A 24555-nucleotide genomic window follows, 5' to 3' on the forward strand; every position below is an offset into this window, starting at 1 on the left:
GCAAGAGCTGGAGTTGCTCTGCCCTGTTAGGGCATTGAAAACTTATGTAGAGCGATCACAGCCCTTCCGGCTATCAGATCAGCTCTTTGTTTGCTTTGGCGGCCGCACCAAAGGGTCTCCGGTCTCAAAGCAACGCCTCTCGCGTTGGATTGTTGACGCAATAGCTCTTTGTTACTCCTCCATGGGCTCAGAATGCCCTATAGGAGTTAGAGCTCACTCCACTAGAAGTATGGCCTCTTTGTGGGCCTGGTCCAGTGGAGTTTCCATCAAAGACATCTGTGAGGCGGCCGGCTGGTCCTCGCCGTCCACCTTTGTCAGATTCTACCAATTGGACATCCCGACTTTGCAAGCTCGGGTCCTATCGGTGTGATGCAGCGGCCTCTTCGAGCCCCGCCTCTACCGGTTGAGGAGGTATCTCCTCTTGTAGTGTAACTATGGGTTCGACGGCTTCGGCCTTTTCATTAGTTTCGTGGACCCCCCTTGGCGTCCCAAACTTGTCCAGCCGTTCCCTGCCGTGGCACGGCGCGGTTGAAATCGTTCCCCATACGCAGTACGAGTGAAGTATCGAAAGGGAACGTACTCGGTTACTAACGTAACCTCGGTTCCCTGAGATACGGAACGAGTACTGCATAACTTGCCATGCCACGAGGCTGCGGCTTCAGGGTCGTCGCTTCAGTCGATATGACCTGAAATCCTATGGCGAAACACCCGCTTATATAGCACTAAGCCCCGCCCCTTTCGGCGGGAATATCCGCGCGCTTTCTCGCCATAGGTCGCGCAGCTATGCCGCGCCGTCATTGGTTCAACAACTTCTCATGAGTGAACCACTGGCGATGCAGTTACACTGTGTTATTGAAAAAGGCTTCAGTGAGGGGGAAAAAGGGAGACTTTTCCCCATACGCAGTACGAGTGAAGTATCTCAGGGAACCGAGGTTACGTTAGTAACCGAGTATGTTTCCAGGAGATACTGTTTCACCAATAAGATCCATGAGCTTTCATTTAAAATTATTGATTGTATTTACCCAGTTAATCAGGTTATAAAAAGATTTAAGAAAGATATTGATATGAAATGTCTGTTTTGTAATTTCTACAATGAGACTAGGCCTATTTATCATCTTTGTTTTGCACTATATATTGTCCTGGTGTGAATTTGAGGTCTTTTTAAGGAGATCTCTGGATTTGACATTAATCTGGAGGACAAAAATATATATATATATTTTTTTTTATGACAAGCCTATAGAAAAGAACATTTGTTTTGTTCTTAATTTGTTTATTATTTTAGGGAAATATCATAATCATAAATGTTGATGGGCAAAAAATATGCCTAGTTTAATACAGTTTAAATTTGAGCTTTGTCATTATCTCAAATCATTGGAGGGTGTAAGGAACACCAAAGCAAAAAAGACTATAGACTGTTGTTAGGCCTTGAACATTGATCCTTTTTAAGAATCTTTGTGTTTATTTTGTTATTAAAGATATGCATTTGATTTCAATACCCCTGTATATATAGTTATTCATCCTTGTATTATCTGTGTTTATTTTTTAATTTATTTTTTTAAATTTAATATTTTTTATACCATTGTTATTTTTGTTTTGTAATGCATATTGTTATTTTTTTGTTATTGAATAAAGCAATTAAATATATACCCAAGTAAAATCTGTGTGTGGGAAGCATTGCGATTAATCTATATCTGACCCTTTTGGCTTGCCATAGTCGCGTCAGGTGTAGACACGGTAACGGCTCGCGCGAATATACGACAGCACCGGACCACAAGAAAAAACGCGCGTGCAGAGCCGTTATACCTTACAATTCAAATATAAACATAAAGATATCTACTATAGTTTATATTTGAATATAGTCGCTGACGTTTTCCAACGGCTCTGGCAGATTCTCCACAGGACAGTGGAGTGGAGCAGACGTTGAATTGGTAAGTGGTAATTTTTCTAGCTAATATTAGCTTAATCTACTAGTTTTTGTATGAAATACAGTAAACTATTTGACTGGGAAACAGATTAAAACCCACACACATTTAATTGACTTGTTTGAGAAAGTACCTTCTAACTTACTGTGGTTACAGCCAAACCGTTTTAACCTTTTGAGCGGTGAGTTTAAAATATCTCAACAGTCCCGCTGGAGTGAGTTTTTTTAACGGCTTTAGAACGTTAGAATGTTTTAGGCCTACATTTCAGTTTCCATGGTGACGTATCAAGCTTGACACCTGAAGTGGCGCTTTGCTGCTGCCTGGCCTGGATGACACATTTCAGTTTTTTTCTTATTCTAAGTCTTCTGTAAATGTTCAAATCATAATAAATATTTCATGTTGTTTTATTTTCAAGCAAAATAATTATAAACATATTGCAGCGTGCGCACTATAAGACAATATATGCGGGTAATTTTGTAAATTCGTTGCTCTTTGCGTTTAATACGGGCAATGGCCGCAGCCATGTTTGTTTACATTGCAAAGCAGTACGGAGGGCTGTTTCATAACAGATGCTAAGAAAAGCGAGGTTTAAACTCCAAAACCTGACTTGAATTAACCTAACAAATGAGTTTGGGCTAAAACGGTTTCATAAAAGGTAAATGAAGTTCACGCAGTCCCGCTAATTCGATCCAGGTTCACCTAGTCAATACTAACTAACTAACTTAGGCTACTTTTCACAAGTTTATTTTCCATCTGTAAATCTTAGAAAGTAATGCAAATATTTCCATTTTGCGGCTAAACTTCACAGTGAATGAGCGCTGCTGCGCACATGCGCGCTAAACAGATGGAATGCAATAGAAGCAATAATTCTAAAATATACATTTCGCTAAAATATTTGATGTTGGACATTAAATGTGCCTTATGTACAAGTTTAAACCTACAAGTAAGTGTATGTTTTTATGATAGTAACTGTAAATGGACTATTGTAATGCAGTAAATCAATATACTTTGGGACAATTACTGAGTTTAGATTCATCTTACCAATTAAAATTTAGTCTGTGCATATTTATTTTAATTTTTAATTTTGTGATCTTAATTTCTGCTCTTCTAATAACCACAAAGAGTACTACTGCCAAACAAAACCTGAGAGAAATGTAAAAAAAACAATCTAATTGAATATTGGGCACAAAACATTTAGCCAGTAAGAAAGGAAAACCTGATTGGGACACAAATTGAAATTCCCAGTCATTTCAATAGCAAAAAGTGTCCCAATCAACCTGAATTCCATATATACTGTATATATAGACCACACACACACATATATATATATATATATATATATATATATATATATATATATATATATATATAGACCAGAGTATAGATTAAATATGGGCCTTGGAAAAGGCTAGCTGACTTTATTGTGCTTTGACTACAGTGGGTAGTTTCAGTGTGGACAACATCCATACATGTCATTTCTGCAGGCAGCATCTTACTCTGTCACTCTTTTCATAGCTTTTGCTGGCTCTGAGACACTCACTTGGTATTTCTCCTGCTCTTTGTCTAGCAAAAAAGTCACTCATCACTTAATGAAAGCTGACAAATGAAGGCCTGATTGTTTCAGGTGCCTTGTCACAGGTTTACTGATTTTAAATTTCTGTGTTACTTTTACTATATTTTCACATTTAAAACAATGATTTAGTAATCCTCTTGTACTCTTCCTTGCTAAGAAATAAGTCTCTGACAGTTCTCTCCCAAGTGCTTCCATTGTTGTCAGTATTAAGTCTGAGAATGATTCAGTGGGCTATATAACACTTAATTTTTAAGAAATTACTTCTCTTTAAATGTTTTGTTTCTCATCATACTTACCTTTTAATAAAAAAAAAACCTTAAACTTACACCAATATTTTTTTTATTTAGCACTATTTAGTAAATGTAGTATGTAATGTAGTATATGTAAACATATATATATATATATATATATATATATATATATATATATATATATATATATATGTTAATAAGGTCAAATAATTGTATGTGAGAGAGTCAGCTGTTATATCATTGCGTTCCTATTGGTCAGTGTTAGAGAAGCTCAGCTTAGCCTGACAGTTAGCCTGCTCCAGACCAGGCTAGTTTCCCAGCATAAGTTGCCAGAGTAACTGAGTTTGAACTAATTTAAGTTTGTTTTATGAAACAGAATTCGCTGACAACAAGTCTAAGTAAAATAAGTCTGGCTTGTTTTCTAATCTTGTTTTATGAAACAGCCCTCGGGTTTCACGTGACTCATAATAAAAGTTTTCAGTCACGCGACCAGTGCCGTGTGTCGGCAGGGTAAAACAATGGGGCATACGGCTTATACTTGGCTCTCCGTAAAGATGCAACACAAGCCAGTCAATTTTCCTTTATGAATATTGGATCACCTCTAAACAGAAGAAAAACAAATATATGAACACCAACAGGAAGATGCCATCTGGACCAGGAAAACATGTGCTTACCACAGGAGGATCGAATTCGTACATTGTGTATGGTGATCACATGAGGTAGGTAGCTATTATGATTGTGTATTGCAAATATATTATTATCCTTTATTTTATTGTTTCTACTTTAAACTCGTTAGTTTGAAGAAATAGCAAACTAGAATGGCATGTAGATGAAACAACGTGCGTGCTTTGAAAGTGCCAAAATATCAAATTACTAATAATGACGCAATAAGCCAAAGTTTGTTTTGAACCATTTTTTTTTTTTTTGTAAAACAAAGTTGGTTTGGTTCAGTTTACTTAGTTTAACAAAAACAAAGAACATGGACTGCAGAATGAAAAGACAGGTTGTAACAGCATGAAGAGATGTAGAACGGTCATCAAAATGTTTGTACAGGAATTGAAAAGCATTTAGAATAAATATATCATTAAATATCTAAATATAATGGAAATTCTATAGTTATAATGATAAATAAATAAATAATTGTAATTATAACTACAGCATAACATGCCTAATTCATGAATATTGCTGTACAATAATATTTACAAGGTTGATATAATTGCTGTGTTTCATATACAGTGTCAGAACAGAACAAGTATGGCTATAGTGCTATAACAATTTTTTTTTAAATAAATATTCCTGTACAATATTCCTGTATTCCAACAATGTATTCCTGTGTGTGTGTGTGTGTGTGTGTGTGTATAATATATATATGTATAAACATCTTAAACAATATACATTATTTACACAAGTATTGTTATAGTGCTATAACAAAAAATTTTGTTTTTTTTTCTTTTCAGAAAGCACTTCTCAAAGCACTCTGCTGGACACAATGCTGCATTGCAAGGCTTCCACATAAACCTTGTCTTCTGCTTTTTCTGTAGGGACTTTTTTGTAGTTAGACAGACTTGCATTGTGATAAATGCATTGTGTACTGCAAGGTCCACAAAATAGAAGAATAATTTTTTGTACCACTTCAAGGTCTTGCAGGTACAGCCAACAAAACTGTCCATCATGTCAACCTTATCCACAGCACCCATTTTCTTGTTATAGTCCAGCACACACTGTGGTTTTATTTTTTGATTACCTGTTGCGTGGTCTATTTTTCCAGATGGTGACATGTTTTCTGAGTGGACCGTGGTCAGCATGTGAACATCACGCCTGTCAAGCCACTTCACTGCCAGCATGTCCTTGCAGCTTTTGAACTCTGCTTCCCCACTGCACATCTTGTCACGGAAGCACGGCATGCCCTTTCTGTTGGACCTCACCGTTCCACAAGCCCCAGTTTTGGCTCTCAGCAGGTGGTGGAACAGAGTAGGACTGGTGTACCAGTTGTCAACGTACAGTGTATCTCCTCTCCCCAGATATGGCTCCAGTAGTGTCAACACTACTGAGCCGGACACACCAAGTCCCAGAGTGTGTGTGATGTCTGTGTTGGAGTGTAGACTTTGACATTAATGATGTACCCAGTCAGAACATCACACAGCATGAAGAGCTTGATCCCAAACCTCTTCCTCTTAGATGGAATGTACTGCCGAAATCCAAGCCGTCCTTTCCACAGCAGCAGTGACTCATCGATGCACAAGTCCTTGTGAGGAACAAACATCTGCCCAAAAGTAGCCATCAGAGAGGTGAAAACACTTCTAATTTTATTCAGAGGATCTCTGAAGTTTGCTGTAGTGTTGTCAGCAAAGTGGAGGGCCCTCAGCAGGACTTGGAAGCGATCAAGGGAGAAGAGAGTAGGAAAAAATGGGGTCTGCGTTAAAGGATCGGTGGTCCAGTAATCCTTCAAGGAACCTTTTCTCACCAGGCCCATAACAATAACTGCTGCCAGAAAGGTGTAAATTTCATTGACAGTTGTTTCAGCCCATTTTGCTAGCTTTCCAGGGACAGTAGCAGACTCCTTTAGTTGATAGGCATACCTTTTGGTCTCCTGCACAACTTGCTCCACAATTGGCTTGTTCATAAACAATTTGAAACAATCTGCCTCAGAAGGATTTGTCTGACTATCTTGAACACCTTTGCCAGTGTTGTCAAAATCCAGGTCTGGTGGAGAGAATAGATCAGACGTCCAGGTCGGAAGGAAAACAGCGCCCTCACTAGCATAGACGGCATTGTCAGGGATCGCCGGCTCGTTGGAGCGATCACAGCCCGCAAGGTTTTCCGGGAGACAGGCTTCCTCGTCACTGCCGCTATCGGATTCAGCGTCTGAGTCAAAGATAAAGTCCAAAATATCTTCACGAGTAAGTTTTCTAGACATTTTTACTCTGAGGTACTCTGTTGCCAGCTCAGTGCGGGACCTTTGTCACAACCCCGCCAAACATCGTCATCCCCGCCAAAAACATCCCCGCAAACTTTTCTCTGCCGTAATAGAAAGTGATGCTGTACGCTTTCATGTAGGAAGCCATGTTTGTTTATAGTAATATGTAAACAATAAATTATCGTAAAGCAGCGCATCGAGTGGCCGTGATTTATTGTTATATTGTGCTTATATGCCCTATACACTTTTGACATGGTACTTCTGTGACAATGTGAGTGTCAGAGACATATAATAAACACACCATGTGCCTGTAAACAATGTTTGAGTGAACACAGCCGACAACATCTTATAACAAACAAACAGGGCTGCGCGCATACATTTAATTGATACTGTGTGTGAGAGGGGGAGAGAGTGTATGACGCCCAGTAAACTTTTGTCGTGGTACTCCTGTGACAATCTGAGTGTCAGTGATATAAAAAAGACGCCTGTAAACAATGTTTGAGTGAACACAGCCGCTCAACAGCTTCAGCAACAAACAGGGCTGCGCATATGTCCGTGTTTCATTGATACACAGTGAGAGAGAGAGAGAGAGAGAGAGTGTGTGTGTGTGTGTGTTCTGGTAATCATCACGTTGTGGGGACAAGAAGCTGTTTACACAGTCACGTCATGGGGACCTCTTGCGTTGTGGGGACCAAAAATCACGTCCCCATAAGGGAAACCCATATAAATGAATAGAGGAGCTATTCTGAAGGTGCTGGGCGGAGTTTCAGCATTGGCCCATAAGTCACGCTTTTGAGGTTGTGTGTGTGTATGTAGGGGGAGCTCAGTTGCGCCCCCAAACATTTCTGACTGGTAATGCACTCACGTCTTCACACACACATTTTCCAATTATGGTTGGGCTCCGCCCACTTCCTGGTCCTCGTTAGGAAGGGTTTCAGCATGGAAATGCGTATTAAATTTACACTTGACTTCACACAAACTCTAATAAACAACAACAACAAGACTTCACACAAAGAAGATTATATGTAGAAAATGCCAAGGATATAAACTTACGAAGAGGAAAAAGGTGAAACACAAGGTAAGCACATGTATTAAACTAGTTAAATTGGGCTAATTAGCTTAGGTAGCAGGCTAGCTAGTTAACTTAGTGCTAATTAACTGTTGAGGCTAAGTGTGGCTAACGTTATGTGTTTGTACGATATTAGCGATCACATAATCATACAATTTAATGTTAAGGACTTAATTTTAACTGAAATGTCATTTTTAGCGTGACTGATTGCTAATGAAGCGATTTGGTTAATATTAAATTTGTTTCTGTCTAGTTCGCGTTAGTGCCTGAGGGGTGGATTATTTTATGTTTTATATAAAAGAAATGTTATATTTTTGTCAGGGAACATGTTGAAATCGAATTTCGTGGGGGGAGAGTGTATAGTGTTTCACTCTTAATTTTAATATGAAGAATTACATTATCAGTATTTGTCCATTTAAGTTTGTAGAAAACGTATACAAGCCACAGATCATTACCAAAGTGCTTCACAGAGAAATTAAGTACAATTAAGCAAAAACTAAAATGGTAAGTAGCTTTAAACGAATAAATGATTAAACTTATTTTATTTATATGACAGTAGTTTAAATAAACGGGGTTTTTTTATGGTGAGATCGTCCAAAAGAATAGGTTAAGTTCCAAATCGTTTTTAAATAACTGCTCAAGGCTACCTTGCAATATATAGGAACAGATTTTTGATTTTGTGAGAGATTAGAGTTTAAGTGAAAATAGTGAGTTGATGCCCTTAAGGCTAGCATTGTGCCAGACATTTAATTATCCTTGTTCCAATTTCTTGTCTTGCATTGATACATTGTTATATTGTAATGTAGTGTTACATGAACGTAATAAGTACAGTCTTACATTACAATAACATTCTTCTCTGCTTTTTGAACATACTAGTTTAATTTTGCATGTCTCCCCATTTTCACAGTAATTGTTCACACTTTTTTTTTTTTTCAAGTTTGAAATGCCACCACGAATCAGCCCCCTTAAGGATGCCATGCATCATGTTGTTTCGAAGACTGACAAGACATTCAAATTAGACGTGAAGTATATAAATGCAGAGAAAGGTAAGGTGGTGTATGGTGTGATTTATCAGTCAATAATTGCTATCATATGAATGTCCTAACCTTAATCTTATGAGCATGTAATGCAAAATATCTGGGTACATTAATTTGGCTCCTGGTTGCAGCTTATTTAAAATCAGCTAACTATTGATGTATTTTTTTGTGTGTGTAATTGGCATCCTTTATCTGCAAGATGTTTTTTGTTGTTGTTGTTGTGAAAATGTTTTTTCTGTGTTTTGCAGGACGTGGTGTATTTGCAAAGAGTTCCTTTTGCAAAGGTGATTTTGTTGTTGAGTACAGGGGAGATATGATAAATGATGCAGAACTGCAGAGGAGAAGAAAACGTTACCATGCATCCTGTGCTGCGTTTATGTTTGATTTCAAGTGGCGAGGGAAAACATGGTGGTAAGATGTCAAGATGCACAAAAGCTATATACCTTATGCTATACTATAGTAAAAAAGACAGTGATTTGTGGTGGTATATTGTAATATTTGTATTTATCCTTTTCTTATGTTTTCATATTTTTAAGTATTGATGCCTCAAGAGAAGATGGATCTTTCGGGCGGATAGTTAATGATGACCACAAACATCCAAATTGTAAGATGAAGAAAATTGATGTGAATGGAAAGCCACACCTTTGTCTGTTTGCCCTTAATGACATTAAAGAAGGAGAAGAAATTACCTATGATTATGGAGGAGAAGACTACCCATGGAGAACACAAGTACGTTGCAAGGCACACTGTGTACAGAATAGCTCATTGTTGCAAAATGTCAAGCAAGTTGGTGGTTGCTTAATATATTTCTAACAGATTTAAATATTAATCTAATCTAATTTATCCGTATTACTATTTAAATAAAAATTGTAATAGTCATACACAAATAAATGATATCCAAATCTCAGAAAGCTTCAATGCGATTTAAGTAACTTTTTTGCCCCTAAACTTTCTCAAAGTTATGTGTGGCATACAATGGCCATATTGCAACTAATGGGTAAAATGCAATCACAAACAATGATCCATGTTCTAATATCTTGTCATTATGAATGTTGTCTCTTACAGATGAGCAGCATTGCTGTTGATACCAGTACAGGTGATTCTGATCCATCTCTCCGGTCAGAGACTCGGGTGGACGATGAATCTGCTCATATCAGCTCTCCTCAACTGGTGCGTTCATGTTCATCACTAAAGATTCAACTCTGCTGTCTCTCTTTGCCCTATTTAGTGTGTTTAAAGCATATTTTGATGCGTATCAGGCGTAAATTACTACACCAAACAGTTTAATGATATGCGTGCTGTAGCTTAGTGGTAGTGGAGAATTTAGGGCCAGTTTTACTCTCCCCAGGTATTTTTTTCTGGTTTAATAGTGACTTTAAAATGGACACTCACGACGTCCCCACAACACACTTTCAGTCGTGTTTGACTTCAAACTTGTGTGTTGAATTGGATGAAACTGGTCCCCATAAGGAATGATAATGTTGTGTGTGAAAGGTCCTCATGAAGCCTGTTTTATTCCAGATGTGTGTGTGAGAGCACAGACAGAGGTTGACTGGACAGTAGCAAATGTTTTAGGATAAAGTTGATTTCTCTCTCTCTGAAGTCATGTGGTGTCGTCTTCAGATCTCTCTCTTGTGTTTCCATGTTCTAATATCTTGTCATTATGAATGTTGTCTCTTACAGATGAGCAGCATTGCTGTTGATACCAGTACAGGTGATTCTGATCCATCTCTCCGGTCAGAGACTCGGGTGGACGATGAATCTGCTCATATCAGCTCTCCTCAACTGGTGCGTTCATGTTCATCACTAAAGATTCAACTCTGCTGTCTCTCTTTGCCCTATTTAGTGTGTTTAAAGCATATTTTGATGCGTATCAGGCGTAAATTACTACACCAAACAGTTTAATGATATGCGTGCTGTAGCTTAGTGGTAGTGGAGAATTTAGGGCCAGTTTTACTCTCCCCAGGTATTTTTTTCTGGTTTAATAGTGACTTTAAAATGGACACTCACGACGTCCCCACAACACACTTTCAGTCGTGTTTGACTTCAAACTTGTGTGTTGAATTGGATGAAACTGGTCCCCATAAGGAATGATAATGTTGTGTGTGAAAGGTCCTCATGAAGCCTGTTTTATTCCAGATGTGTGTGTGAGAGCACAGACAGAGGTTGACTGGACAGTAGCAAATGTTTTAGGATAAAGTTGATTTCTCTCTCTCTGAAGTCATGTGGTGTCGTCTTCAGATCTCTCTCTTGTGTTTCCATGTTCTAATATCTTGTCATTATGAATGTTGTCTCTTACAGATGAGCAGCATTGCTGTTGATACCAGTACAGGTGATTCTGATCCATCTCTCCGGTCAGAGACTCGGGTGGACGATGAATCTGCTCATATCAGCTCTCCTCAACTGGTGCGTTCATGTTCATCACTAAAGATTCAACTCTGCTGTCTCTCTTTGCCCTATTTAGTGTGTTTAAAGCATATTTTGATGCGTATCAGGCGTAAATTACTACACCAAACAGTTTAATGATATGCGTGCTGTAGCTTAGTGGTAGTGGAGAATTTAGGGCCAGTTTTACTCTCCCCAGGTATTTTTTTCTGGTTTAATAGTGACTTTAAAATGGACACTCACGACGTCCCCACAACACACTTTCAGTCGTGTTTGACTTCAAACTTGTGTGTTGAATTGGATGAAACTGGTCCCCATAAGGAATGATAATGTTGTGTGTGAAAGGTCCTCATGAAGCCTGTTTTATTCCAGATGTGTGTGTGAGAGCACAGACAGAGGTTGACTGGACAGTAGCAAATGTTTTAGGATAAAGTTGATTTCTCTCTCTCTGAAGTCATGTGGTGTCGTCTTCAGATCTCTCTCTTGTGTTTCCATGTTCTAATATCTTGTCATTATGAATGTTGTCTCTTACAGATGAGCAGCATTGCTGTTGATACCAGTACAGGTGATTCTGATCCATCTCTCCGGTCAGAGACTCGGGTGGACGATGAATCTGCTCATATCAGCTCTCCTCAACTGGTGCGTTCATGTTCATCACTAAAGATTCAACTCTGCTGTCTCTCTTTGCCCTATTTAGTGTGTTTAAAGCATATTTTGATGCGTATCAGGCGTAAATTACTACACCAAACAGTTTAATGATATGCGTGCTGTAGCTTAGTGGTAGTGGAGAATTTAGGGCCAGTTTTACTCTCCCCAGGTATTTTTTTCTGGTTTAATAGTGACTTTAAAATGGACACTCACGACGTCCCCACAACACACTTTCAGTCGTGTTTGACTTCAAACTTGTGTGTTGAATTGGATGAAACTGGTCCCCATAAGGAATGATAATGTTGTGTGTGAAAGGTCCTCATGAAGCCTGTTTTATTCCAGATGTGTGTGTGAGAGCACAGACAGAGGTTGACTGGACAGTAGCAAATGTTTTAGGATAAAGTTGATTTCTCTCTCTCTGAAGTCATGTGGTGTCGTCTTCAGATCTCTCTCTTGTGTTTCCATGTTCTAATATCTTGTCATTATGAATGTTGTCTCTTACAGATGAGCAGCATTGCTGTTGATACCAGTACAGGTGATTCTGATCCATCTCTCCGGTCAGAGACTCGGGTGGACGATGAATCTGCTCATATCAGCTCTCCTCAACTGGTGCGTTCATGTTCATCACTAAAGATTCAACTCTGCTGTCTCTCTTTGCCCTATTTAGTGTGTTTAAAGCATATTTTGATGCGTATCAGGCGTAAATTACGAAGTAATTGCGCAAAACTGTCCCATGTCTTAAATGCCAAAGTGCAGTGCCCTTAAAGCACACTAAACCCACGCTTCTGAGCCGTATTCGAGGCTAAACGTATCTCATCATGCATTATGGTCAGGAACTCTCATGCCCCGAAATCGTGAGATGTCGAGGAAAACATTCCAGTAAGTTAATCAGATATTGCGTATAATTTGGTAGTAAAACACAGTGTTGCACTTTTATCGGTGCAAATATGGGTAGGGTATGTGTATTTTGAACATTGTCAACTGCTTTTTGTCAGTTAATTTAGAAGCTCCACAATTTTAAAATTGTCTTCTGTTAGTTAGCGTAGCTAACATAGGGTGACCATATTTTGATTACCGAAAACCAGGACACTCGGCCGGCAATATTTAAGTGATACCTCGAAGTTTACTCAAAGATGCCTTATAATTTCAATACATTTAAAATATGCCTCCTCTGTATGGATAGAAAACTGTTATATTACAAAATACTATCTATAACCAAATACACAAATTCAGATTCTCAGAGGTTACTCAACATGTTCTATTATGACAAGTTAATGTCTCTTCTGTATTAGAAAAATAAATAAATAATAAATAACTAAAAAATACCTCTGCTATATTAGCAATCCAAATTTAACTAAAATAGCTCTCACAAACTTACAAAAACTAACAAAAAAATCTGTATCTTTAGTTTTCTTCATCCTCGTTTTCCTCTTCATCCTGTTTTTCTTCCTCATCCTTCTTGTTTGCCCATCTATATTTTGCTGTAGAGCTGATCTTTCCAAGCAGTTTTTTGTTGCTTATCAAATAAGCATGAAAGTTATAAAGAAATTTATATAGGCCTATCAGCTGTTACATCGCAAGGTACAAAGGAAGAGCACAACGAGCTGAACTCATTGTAGACGACAGCTGAAGGTTGCTCTGCTGTTACACAAAGTATCTGTTATTCAGTTACAAACAACTGCACAAATCATGCATACAACTAATGAAAACATATAAACTGTTACCTAGAAGAAAACAACTCTAGTTTAGGCATAAGTCAGCCGCGACTCTGAGAATATAGTTTCCTTTATGGAATAATCCTGTCTTGAGATACAATGTGAACTAATATTCTCAGATGCACGTGCATTTGCGCATGTCTGCGAAACTCATTAATATTAATGTACGCTCCGCCTTCGGAAGCCGAAAATCTCGTAACACCGTTCAATTTAATGGCCCAATGAAAAATGATGAAAACCAGGACATTTTCATCACTTTATAAAAAAATAACCAGGACAGCCAGGACAGTGAAAACAGGACGTTTGGTCACCCTAAGCTAACATAGCACCTGAACAGACATCTAGAAGTTTATTTTAAAATGCAAAGTATTGAAACAAAAAAAAAAAGCTCTGTAAATTTGCATTTTTTGCAACGCTATGAGTGTGACCCATTGGTAATCAAAAGTTATACACACACTTAAGAAATACTTCAAATACTACAGGTCCTTCTCAAAAAATTAGCATATTGTTATAAAGTTCATTATTTTCCATAATGTAATGATAAAAATTAAACTTTCATATATTTTAGATTCATTGCACACCAACTGAAATATTTCAGATCTTTTATTGTTTTAATACTGATGATTTTGGCATACAGCTCAAAAAATTAGCATATTTCATCCAACCAATAAAAGAAAAGTGTTTTTAATACAAAAAAAGTCAACCTTCAAATAATTATGTTCAGTTATGCACTCAATACTTGGTCGGGAATCCTTTTGCAGAAATGACTGCTTCAATGCGGCGTGGCATGGAGGCAATCAGCCTGTGGCACTGCTGAGGTGTTATGGAGGCCCAGGATGCTTCGATAGCGGCCTTAAGCTCATCCAGAGTGTTGGGTCTTGCGTCTCTCAACTTTCTCTTCACAATATCCCACAGATTCTCTATGGGGTTCAGGTCAGGAGAGTTGGCAGGCCAATTGAGCACAGTAATACCATGGTTAGTAAACCATTTACCAGTGGTTTTGGCACTGTGAGCAGGTGCCAGGTCGTGCTGAAAAACGAAATCTTCATCTCCATAAAGCTTTTCAGCAGATGGAAGCATGAAGTGCTCCAAAATCTCCTGATAGCTAGCTGCATTGACCCTGCCCTTGATAAAACACAGTGGACCAACACCAGCAGCTGACATGGCACCCCAGACCATCACTGACTGTGGGTACTTGACACTGGACTTCAGGCATTTTGGCATTTCCTTCTCCCCAGTCTTCCTCCAGACTCTGGCACCTTGATTTCCGAATGACATGCAAAACTGAGCAACAGTCCAGTGCTGCTTCTCTGTAGCCCAGGTCAGGCGCTTCTGCCGCTGTTTCTGGTTCAAAAGTGGCTTGACCTGGGGAATGCGGCACCTGTAGCCCATTTCCTGCACACGCCTGTGCACGATGGCTCTGGATGTTTCTACTCCAGACTCAGTCCACTGCTTCCGCAGGTCCCCCAAGGTCTGGAATCGGTCCTTCTCCACAATCTTCCTCAGGGTCCGGTCACCTCTTCTCGTTGTGCAGCGTTTTTTGCCACACTTTTTCCTTCCCACAGACTTCCCACTGAGGTGCCTTGATACAGCACTCTGGGAACAGCCTATTCGTTCAGAAATTTCTTTCTGTGTCTTACCCTCTCGCTTGAGGGTGTCAATGATGGCCTTCAGGTCGGCAGTCTTACCCATGATTGCGGTTTTGAGTAATGAACCAGGCTGGGAGTTTTTAAAAGCCTCAGGAATCTTTTGCAGGTGTTTAGAGTTAATTAGTTGATTCAGATGATTAGGTTAATAGCTCGTTTAGAGAACCTTTTCATGATATGCTAATTTTTTGAGATGGGAATTTTGGGTTTTCATGAGCTGTATGCCAAAATCATCAATATTAAAACAATAAAAGACCTGAAATATTTCAGTTGGTGTGCAATGAATCTAAAATATATGAAAGTTTAATTTTTATCATTACATTATGGAAAATAATGAACTTTATCACAATATGCAAATTTTTTGAGAAGGACCTGTATAATAATTAATGTTGATTTATACTTTTTGTTTACAGATTGTGACACAGCTTCAAAATGAAGTTTTTGTACCCAGACTGAGACGGACTAAAAGTATCATAGTAAGTCGCAACGAGACTCAATGGCTATGCTTACATGCACACCTTTTGTTTCAATGGGAATTAATTAATTCTGTTTGATGAATCCGATGGTAGCTTACATGAAAACTAAATAAAGTGATCGGGCTGATGTGCCTGCGAAGCGCAGACGCAATGTACGTGCACAATCGTAAAATAATTATTTCAGGATCGTCAAGGGCCCCTCACATGCCTAATAAGCGAAAGTAAAATGTGCAAAGCGTGTGCAAAATGTAAAAAGTGTTTTCAATGCGATCAAGTGTTTAGATGTCCTCTCGATCAGATTGGAAAAGGAATCCAATCCGATAGAAATTTTATTTGGATCGATTTAAGGTGTTTACATAAAGGCTTTTTAGTCCGATTGAGCCGTTAATTAATAATGGAATTACTAATGGATTTTGGTTGCATGCAAACGTAACAAATTATTTCGTGTTGATCAGGGATTTTGCTTAGAGCTGCCATCAACGTTTATTCTCTATCAATTACTAAGTGAATTGTGTAACATAATGTAATAAAATATATTCTTATGTGAAATCATTGTGATTATAAAATATTAGAGAATCATCAAAAATGGAATATTTGAACAGTTCATTGATTATCACAATAGTTGCCAGTTTATGTCTGTTAATTTACTGATCAATTAATTGCGGCAGTTCTACCCATTTCTAATTTGTTTTTTTTATATAGATGAAAGACACGGATCTTCAAGATTCTGGTGAGCTCTTTGATTCTACACCAGAGAGTTCAGATAATTACGTTCCAAATACCACTTCCGAAAGTGACAGTGATGTTAGCCTTACACTAAACCCAACAAAACGTCAGCTTCTTGATGAACTGAATGTTGATGAATCTGGCTCAGTGAGTTCCCCTGACTGTGACACAACAACCACAGACAAAATGAACAGCCTCACGTCTGAAGCATCTGGAACAGGAGAAGAACCCAGTTCAAGTCAGAACACAATAAATGCCGTAGTTGTTTGTGAATACCAAAAAAGAGATGGCAGTAGAGTGTACAACAAGAGACATTACTGCTTGTATTGCTCTAAACCTTATGCTAAGATGGCAAGGCATCTAGAAAGTTCACATGTAAATAAATCTGATGTGGCTAGAGCTCTAAGCTTTCCAAAGGGTTCAAAGGAGAGAAAACAACAGCTGGATTATATTCGCAACAGAGGAAACTATGCCCACAATGCTGCTGTTATGGAATCAGGAGAGGGGGAACTAGTGCCATTTAAACGGCCACCTAAAAAAGTGCAGGGAGAAGATTTCATGCATTGTGCATACTGTCAAGGACTTTTTACAAGAAAGGTCCTGTGGCGACACATGCGTTCTTGTAGACTTAAACCTCAGGCAGTCCTCCCCAAACCAGGAAAAAACCGTGTTCAGTCCATGTGTACGTACACTGGGCCTGTGCCTTCAAACATGTCCAAACAACTGTGGGGAGTAATCAGTGCTATGAATCCTGACCCAATCACAGATATAATAAAAAATGACACAGTAATTACTGATATTGGGCAGCACTTGTTAAACAAAGGTGGGCTATCAGCCAAGAATAAACAGCATGTGCGAGAGAAGATGCGAGAATTGGGAAGGTTGATTCACAATGCGAGGAGAGTCACCTCCTTAAAAAGAATGGAAGATTGTGTAAATCCAAAGAAGTACATGGAGACTGTCAAAGCTGTCAAGTATACGTGTGGGTATGACAGTGAAACCGACAAATTCAAGATTCCATCGCTTGCAAACAAGCTTGGTAATTCCCTGGTTAAAGTAAGCAAACTCTTAAAAGCCCAGGGCTTAATCTCAAATGACAAACAGCTTGTGAATAATGCCAGTGAGTTTCTTGAAGTCCATGAGAACAAGTGGAACGAGATGATCTCGGCTACAGCATTGAGGAACATCAGTGAAGCAAAGTGGAATCTACCCACTGTCATGCCCTTTACTGAAGATGTTCAAAAAATGCATGCATATCTCAGTGAAGTGCAAGACGAGTGGTTCAAATCACTCTCTGAAAGTCCCTCTACTAAAGCCTGGATGGAGCTGGCGAAGGTATGTCTAGCCCAGATGATTCTCTTTAACCGGCGCAGGGAAGGAGAGGTGGCCAGCATGCCTTTGTCTGCCTTTCTATCAAGAGACACCTCTGATCCGCATGAGGATGTGGACTGGGCACTCTCTGAAGTGGAAAAAAAACTCTGCAGACACTTCACAAGGGTTGTCACCAGGGGAAAGCGTGGTCGACCAGTTCCAATTCTTCTTACACCAAAAATGCTGTGTGCCTTAGAACTCCTTGTTAAGCAGAGAGAGGCTTGTGCGGTTTTAAAAGACAATGCCTATATGTTTGCTAGACCAGAAGCCATGACACATTTTCGAGGGTCAGACTGCCTCCGTGGCTTTGCCAAGGCATGTGGTGCAAAGTGTCCCAAGTCACTGACATCTACCAGACTGCGAAAGCATGCCGCAACCCTTTCAACAGTGCTGAATATGACCGACACCGAGATGGACCAGCTGGCAAACTTTCTTGGACACGACATAAGAATCCATCGTGAGTTCTATCGACTCCCCGAGAAGACCCTGCAACTTGCCAAGATCAGCAAAGTTCTAATGGCTCTTGAGCAAGGAAAATTAGCTGAGTTCCATGGCAAGAACTTGGACGAAATTGGGATAGATCCTGATGGTGTGTTATTTTATTTGACTTTTTAGATTTTCTGTTTACCATGTTTACATATACCATGTGTTTAGGATCCATTATATACTATTGTTAAGCTGCACTTTCAACTTCCACAGAAAAAGTTATTGACTGTGACGAGGAAGATGGGTGCATACAAGAGGAACACTGTTCATCTACCGTCGACGGTTTGTATTACTGTCAAAATACACTACTTCATTTTGCATAGTTTTTATTCAGTTCATACTTTTCTGTCAAGTAACTTGTGAAGACCTGACAGGCAAAAACATTGTTCCAACATTGAAGAAGAAGATTCTTCAGTATGCCAAGCAAAAGTGTTTTTTTTTTATGAAACTGCTTGTGTATCGAATGCCTCCACGCTATTCTTCAACATGTTTTACACTAAACATTCATTCTGGATTGATTTTCTTTCTGTGGAGTTTACTACCATAAAACTTGAACGTGTAAATTTGTCGAAAAATGCTGATCCAGTCTTCTCATGTTGGTTGGGTCATGGCACAGAACGAATCATGTCAGATGATTAAGGTTGAAATAATACGGTTAAATACTCAGTTTACATGAGCTTTTGTTTGATTAAATGTCCGTTAGAAAGATGTATGATGTAGATGTAGTTCAATTATTCTTGCAATAATGAACACAATTGCACCTGTATTACACTTTTATGCACTAATTTAAAATCATTAGTGAGACAAATAACACATCAGTTGTGTATTGTCAGCATTCTAGAGTACCTGTATATATCTTTCTGATAATGTTATTATATAAAATAATGTTGATTTTATTTTCCATAGAACCATCAGCAGAGGTGGCACTTTCTCCTACCGAGAGGAATGATATGCCGCCACCACCCAAGAGACGCAAACCACCATCAGATCAAGAGATGCCTTCAAGAGCCAATGCTATGAGGCCTTCTTCCAAAGGTGAACTCTTTACACACTTCTTTTATACAGGTCCTTCTCAAAAAATTAGCATATTGTGATAAAGTTCATTATTTTCCATAATGTAATGATAAAAATTAAACTTTCATATATTTTAGATTCATTGCACACCAACTGAAATATTTCAGGTCTTTTATTGTTTTAATACTGATGATTTTGGCATACAGCTCATGAAAACCCAAAATTCCTATCTCAAAAAATTAGCATATTTCATCCGACCAATAAAAGAAAAGTGTTTTTAATACAAAAAAAGTCAACCTTCAAATAATTATGTTCAGTTATGCACTCAATACTTGGTCGGGAATCCTTTTGCAGAAATGACTGCTTCAACGCGGCGTGGCATGGAGGCAATCAGCCTGTGGCACTGCTGAGGTGTTATGGAGGCCCAGGATGCTTCGATAGCGGCCTTAAGCTCATCCAGAGTGTTGGGTCTTGCGTCTCTCAACTTTCTCTTCACAATATCTCACAGATTCTCTATGGGGTTCAGGTCAGGAGAGTTGGCAGGCCAATTGAGCACAGTAATACCATGGTCAGTAAACCATTTACCAGTGGTTTTGGCACTGTGAGCAGGTGCCAGGTCGTGCTGAAAAACGAAATCTTCATCTCCATAAAGCTTTTCAGCAGATGGAAGCATGAAGTGCTCCAAAATCTCCTGATAGCTAGCTGCATTGACCCTGCCCTTGATAAAACACAGTGGACCAACACCAGCAGCTCAACATCACTGACTGTGGGTACTTGACACTGGATTTCAGGCATTTTGGCATTTCCTTCTCCCCAGTCTTCCTCCAGACTCTGGCACCTTGATTTCCGAATGACATGCAAAACTGAGCAACAGTCCAGTGCTGCTTCTCTGTAGCCCAGGTCAGGCGCTTCTGCCGCTGTTTCTGGTTCAAAAGTGGCTTGACCTGGGGAATGCGGCACCTGTAGCCCATTTCCTGCACACGCCTGTGCACGGTGGCTCTGGATGTTTCTACTCCAGACTCAGTCCACTGCTTCCGCAGGTCCCCCAAGGTCTGGAATCGGTCCTTCTCCACAATCTTCCTCAGGGTCCGGTCACCTCTTCTCGTTGTGCAGCGTTTTTTGCCACACTTTTTCCTTCCCACAGACTTCCCACTGAGGTGCCTTGATACAGCACTCTGGGAACAGCCTATTCGTTCAGAAATTTCTTTCTGTGTCTTACCCTCTCGCTTGAGGGTGTCAATGATGGCCTTCTGGTCGGCAGTCTTACCCATGATTGCGGTTTTGAGTAATGAACCAGGCTGGGAGTTTTTAAAAGCTTCAGGAATCTTTTGCAGGTGTTTAGAGTTAATTAGTTGATTCAGATGATTAGGTTAATAGCTCGTTTAGAGAACCTTTTCATGATATGCTAATTTGAGATAGGAATTTTGGGTTTTCATGAGCTGTATGCCAAAATCATCAGTATTAAAACAATAAAAGACCTGAAATATTTCAGTTGGTGTGCAATGAATCTAAAATATATGAAAGTTTAATTTTTATCATTACATTATGGAAAATAATGAACTTTTATCACAATATGTTAATTTTTTGAGAAGGACCTGTATGTCTGATTCTTTCTGTAGATGTACTGTCAGTTTACAAATTAAATTAAGAAAGGGCCAAATGTTGCAGTAGCAGCCACATGGGAACATAAACAGATGTAAGGTTGTCAGTCATTAAAAGGTCTGTTCTGTTTTGTCATTTTGTCATTCAAGGCATAAATTTATCATTTTTCAAAGTCTTCAGTACCTTCCTCTGTTAAGCCGAAACTATCAGCTGTCAGCAGGCTGCAGATCTTATGCCCGTTTCATATATGATCCGTATGTTGTACATATTTTTTTTTCAGTACCCATGTTAACAGATTAGAGCAGGGGTTCTCAAACTTTTTTTTAAACCAAGGAACCCTTTTTTAACCCAAAAACTGTCCGCGGAAACCCAACATTCAATGAATTGAAAACATTAAATTGAACTGGAAACGCTGAACTAAATAATTGTATTACTATTAAAAAAAAAAAAAAAAATCGAAACAACGGTGGGGGCGGTGCTGCAGTGGGCAAGTGATGTAACCGGTGTTGCGCCGTAACACCGACTATCGCAGCAAGCCTATTCTGACACTGATGCTGCAATGTATATTATGAGAGAATTTTTGACCTTGGATGCATGTAAACCTGTTGTAGACCTGTAAAACTAAATTAGACACTTTGAATAGAGTTGAAAAGCACTTTAACATCCAGATCTCAGATCACTAAATGGTGATTTTATTATTTCCTGTGTCCCTTTTGAGATTTTAACACTTTGCCACAGAACTGTTGCTGCTGGCAACCTTAAATTCTTTTCTACACATGAATTTCAAGATCATAATGTTCAGGAACCCATCTGTAGTTTATAGGGTTACTTGGTTGATGCTAGAATCTACTAGGTGCTTTAAGTGGGACTAGTAGGAACTCTAGCTATTCTAATAATTGAAACATCAATTTAACTAACCCCTGGAGCAGTTTAATGAGATCATTTTAGGCAAAGTGACTGTCAATCAAACAAACAGTGATTTTTACATTCAATGTAATTCTATTTATAGGTAGAGTGCACATAATTTTACTTGCACTGTAGATGCTGACATAAACACTAGGGCTGTCCTCGACTAAAGATGTTTCTAGTCAACTAGTATTCGTTCATTTAAGCCAGGGGTGGGGAACGTTGATCCTGGAGGGCCACTCTCTTTCAGAGTTTAGCTCCAACCCTGAAAAAAACTCACCTGCCTGTAACTTTAGTAATCCTGTAGACCTTGATTAGCTTCAGGTGTGTTTGACTAGGGTTGGAGCTGAACTCTGCAGGACACTGGCCCTCCAGGATCAATAGCCACGTTTCCACTGCCAGGCCAAAGGCGGGCGTGCTAGTGCGTGCCAGGGCCGGTCGCGTTTAGACTGTCACTTCCAGGGCTTGATCGTGCCTCTTCGGTGCTTCCTCTGTGCCAAAGGCACGGGTTTTTCGGCCCGCCGAAAACCTTGGTCCAAAGCGGGCCAGCTGGGGCTTGAGGCTTTTTTTGCACATAATGTATAGCACAAACATACCCTTATGAAAATTAACCATGGTTTTATTGTAATAAAACCATGTGTCTGGTGTATTGATTACCATTTGTATAACCACACAAATACCATATAGTTAAACTGGATTTAAAGCAAGATAATGGTTAATTTGTGGTTACCATTGAATAACCATTGAACGTTTTATTTAATGTAAAACCATGGTTAATTTATGTAATGGTAGATTGTATGTATGTTTTTTTGAAGGACAGCATTGGGCAGGATGTAGAATAATGTGTTTTGTCAATAAAATAAAAAGGGATTTTTATCCAATTAATCAAATTATCGGCCAACTAATTGATTATCAAAATAATTGTTAGTTGAAGCCCTAATTATTTTACAAAAGCACGTTTTATTGTTTGCAGAAGTAAAAGTAGACCCTTTACAGTTTGCATTACTCTTATCTGTATGACTAAAATGACGGAGTATTTGAAGTTAAATGCAGTGATCGCGCCGGCGCCTGTATGTCATGCAGTAAAGTACTCTCTCCGCACAAACACAGATATGAGCCTAATAATAGTGCACATTTATCCAGGTTAACATTAGACTTGTAAAGATGCTACTGCTTACATGTTTCAAGCGATAACCCATATTTTAGGTTGATGAATGATAGGCGAATGTTTGGATTTCCTGCCGTTAACGATCTGTCCGTCACAGCCTGTGTGATTTCGCCGCTTCCTTTGGAGGTTTTTTTCCCCTTGCGACTAACCGACTAATACAATTTTGGTCAACCAAACCTCTTCTAGTCAACTAACGGTTAGACCACTATTAGGTGGCAGCCCTACTAAAAACTACTGATAATAGGATTCAGAACTTCAAATTGGAATTCCAGCACACACTCATTTATCATTTTAATTATTTTCTGTCCACTTTTAGGTAAAACTACACAGAAGATTCCCTGGCAGCAGACTGAGGTGCAGGCAGTGGAAAGGCACATGAAGCGTTTTATCACATCACTCACTGTTCCAGCAAAGAGCGACTGTGACAAATGTCTTAAAGCTGAACCAGAAGCGCTGAAGAACCGCAATTGGAAGACCGTAAAGTTTTACATTTATAATCGTATTACAGCTTACAAAAAGAAATTGCAGTGCAAATAATAATGTGAAGAAACGACTCGCTGGCATGGCAGGTTTTGTTTAAAGATGTTAAAAATATAGCAACAGTTGTTGGCTATAGAACAACTTTATTGTTAAACTAATGATTTTCTACTTGTGGCCTTCAATGCTGTCATCATAAAACATACTGCAAACAACACTCAAATAGAGTGTATGTTTTATGATGACCATGATGAAGGCCACAAGCAGAAAAGCATTGGTCTAACAAAGTTAAGTTGTTGTTTGTTAAAATTCACATGTCTGTGAAAGGAAGCATGTGTGGAAGTTAAAGTTAAGATATATATATAAATATGTTTATAAGATTTTATTTTTTTTATACTTTTAATAACAGGACATTTTGAGGTTTAACTTCATTTGAGTTCTTTTGGGGGGGGGGGGAGTCTGGACTCAATAAAAGTTGAATTCAGCAATTGTAATGTGAATTAATGTCTTCAAGTTCAATTAGTAGTAGATTTATCATAGTGGTAAGTATCAGGTGAATGAGTAGTAGATGACGCTGTGGTTGAATACTATGTAAAGAAAATTACAATTGTAGAAATAATAGTTTGAAGTGGAAAGGTTTAAATGTTTGACTTCTGGGTTAAAAATATCCAGATAATAATAATCTACTCGTATCACTACTCATACAGCCCTTTGTATGTGAAAGGGGAACCTTTTCTCTGCAACATCAATCATACTGATATCCCAATCAAACATAAAATCAATCGATCCAACCAAAAATTCTGCATACTGAGATGATTACAATCAAAACCCTCAGGCCTGGTTTCATAGACAGGGTTTAGATCAAGCCAGGTTAGACCTTAGTTCAATAAAGACATTTAAGTTGCTTTTATAAATATGCCTTAGGGAAAAACAAAAACAAAAAAAACAGTACTGTTATGCATCCTGAGACAAAACAATGACACTGGCATATGTTAAGATATGCTTTCAGACAGTTAAAACAGCTCAAACATGCATTCAAGAGTGAAGCTTTGCATCTCTAGCACCATTTGCAGGCTTCACAACATCTCCACATTAAGAAATTTTCAACATTTAAACTTTTGTACTACTACTGTATATTTTAATTCTACTTGGTTGTAGATTAAACC

The 24555-nt window shown here is 38.8% G+C and overlaps 1 protein-coding gene and 1 pseudogene across 1 annotated transcript; both read left to right on the forward strand.

The window, feature by feature from the left end:
- The window catches only part of LOC137005151 (uncharacterized), a 1346463-nt pseudogene that overhangs the window by 1251369 nt on the left and 70539 nt on the right, over positions 1 to 24555 (forward strand).
- On the forward strand, positions 7718 to 23449 carry LOC137014155 (uncharacterized). The gene is made up of 14 exons (XM_067378321.1): positions 7718 to 7741; positions 8670 to 8778; positions 9018 to 9180; positions 9306 to 9498; positions 9835 to 9939; positions 10453 to 10557; positions 11071 to 11175; positions 11689 to 11793; positions 12307 to 12411; positions 15577 to 15639; positions 16342 to 18325; positions 18436 to 18504; positions 19129 to 19257; positions 23229 to 23449. The coding sequence occupies exons 2-14, from the start codon at positions 8676 to 8678 to the stop codon at positions 23447 to 23449; spliced, it is 3450 nt and encodes a 1149-aa protein (XP_067234422.1). The 5' UTR covers positions 7718 to 7741; positions 8670 to 8675.

The sequence above is a fragment of the Chanodichthys erythropterus genome, chromosome 3 (assembly GCF_024489055.1).
Source record: "Chanodichthys erythropterus isolate Z2021 chromosome 3, ASM2448905v1, whole genome shotgun sequence".
Classification (NCBI taxonomy): domain Eukaryota; kingdom Metazoa; phylum Chordata; class Actinopteri; order Cypriniformes; family Xenocyprididae; genus Chanodichthys; species Chanodichthys erythropterus.

What these genes read in the sequence shown, in the direction of transcription:
- LOC137014155 (XM_067378321.1), top strand. Translation starts at nt 8,676, where the DNA reads ATGCCACCACGAATCAGCCCCCTTAAGGATGCCATGCATCATGTTGTT. An exon ending in ACTACCCATGGAGAACACAA is followed by an intron (nt 9,499 to 9,834) that starts GTACGTTGCAAG and finishes TGTCTCTTACAG; the next exon opens with ATGAGCAGCATTGCTGTTGA. An exon ending in ATATCAGCTCTCCTCAACTG is followed by an intron (nt 9,940 to 10,452) that starts GTGCGTTCATGT and finishes TGTCTCTTACAG; the next exon opens with ATGAGCAGCATTGCTGTTGA.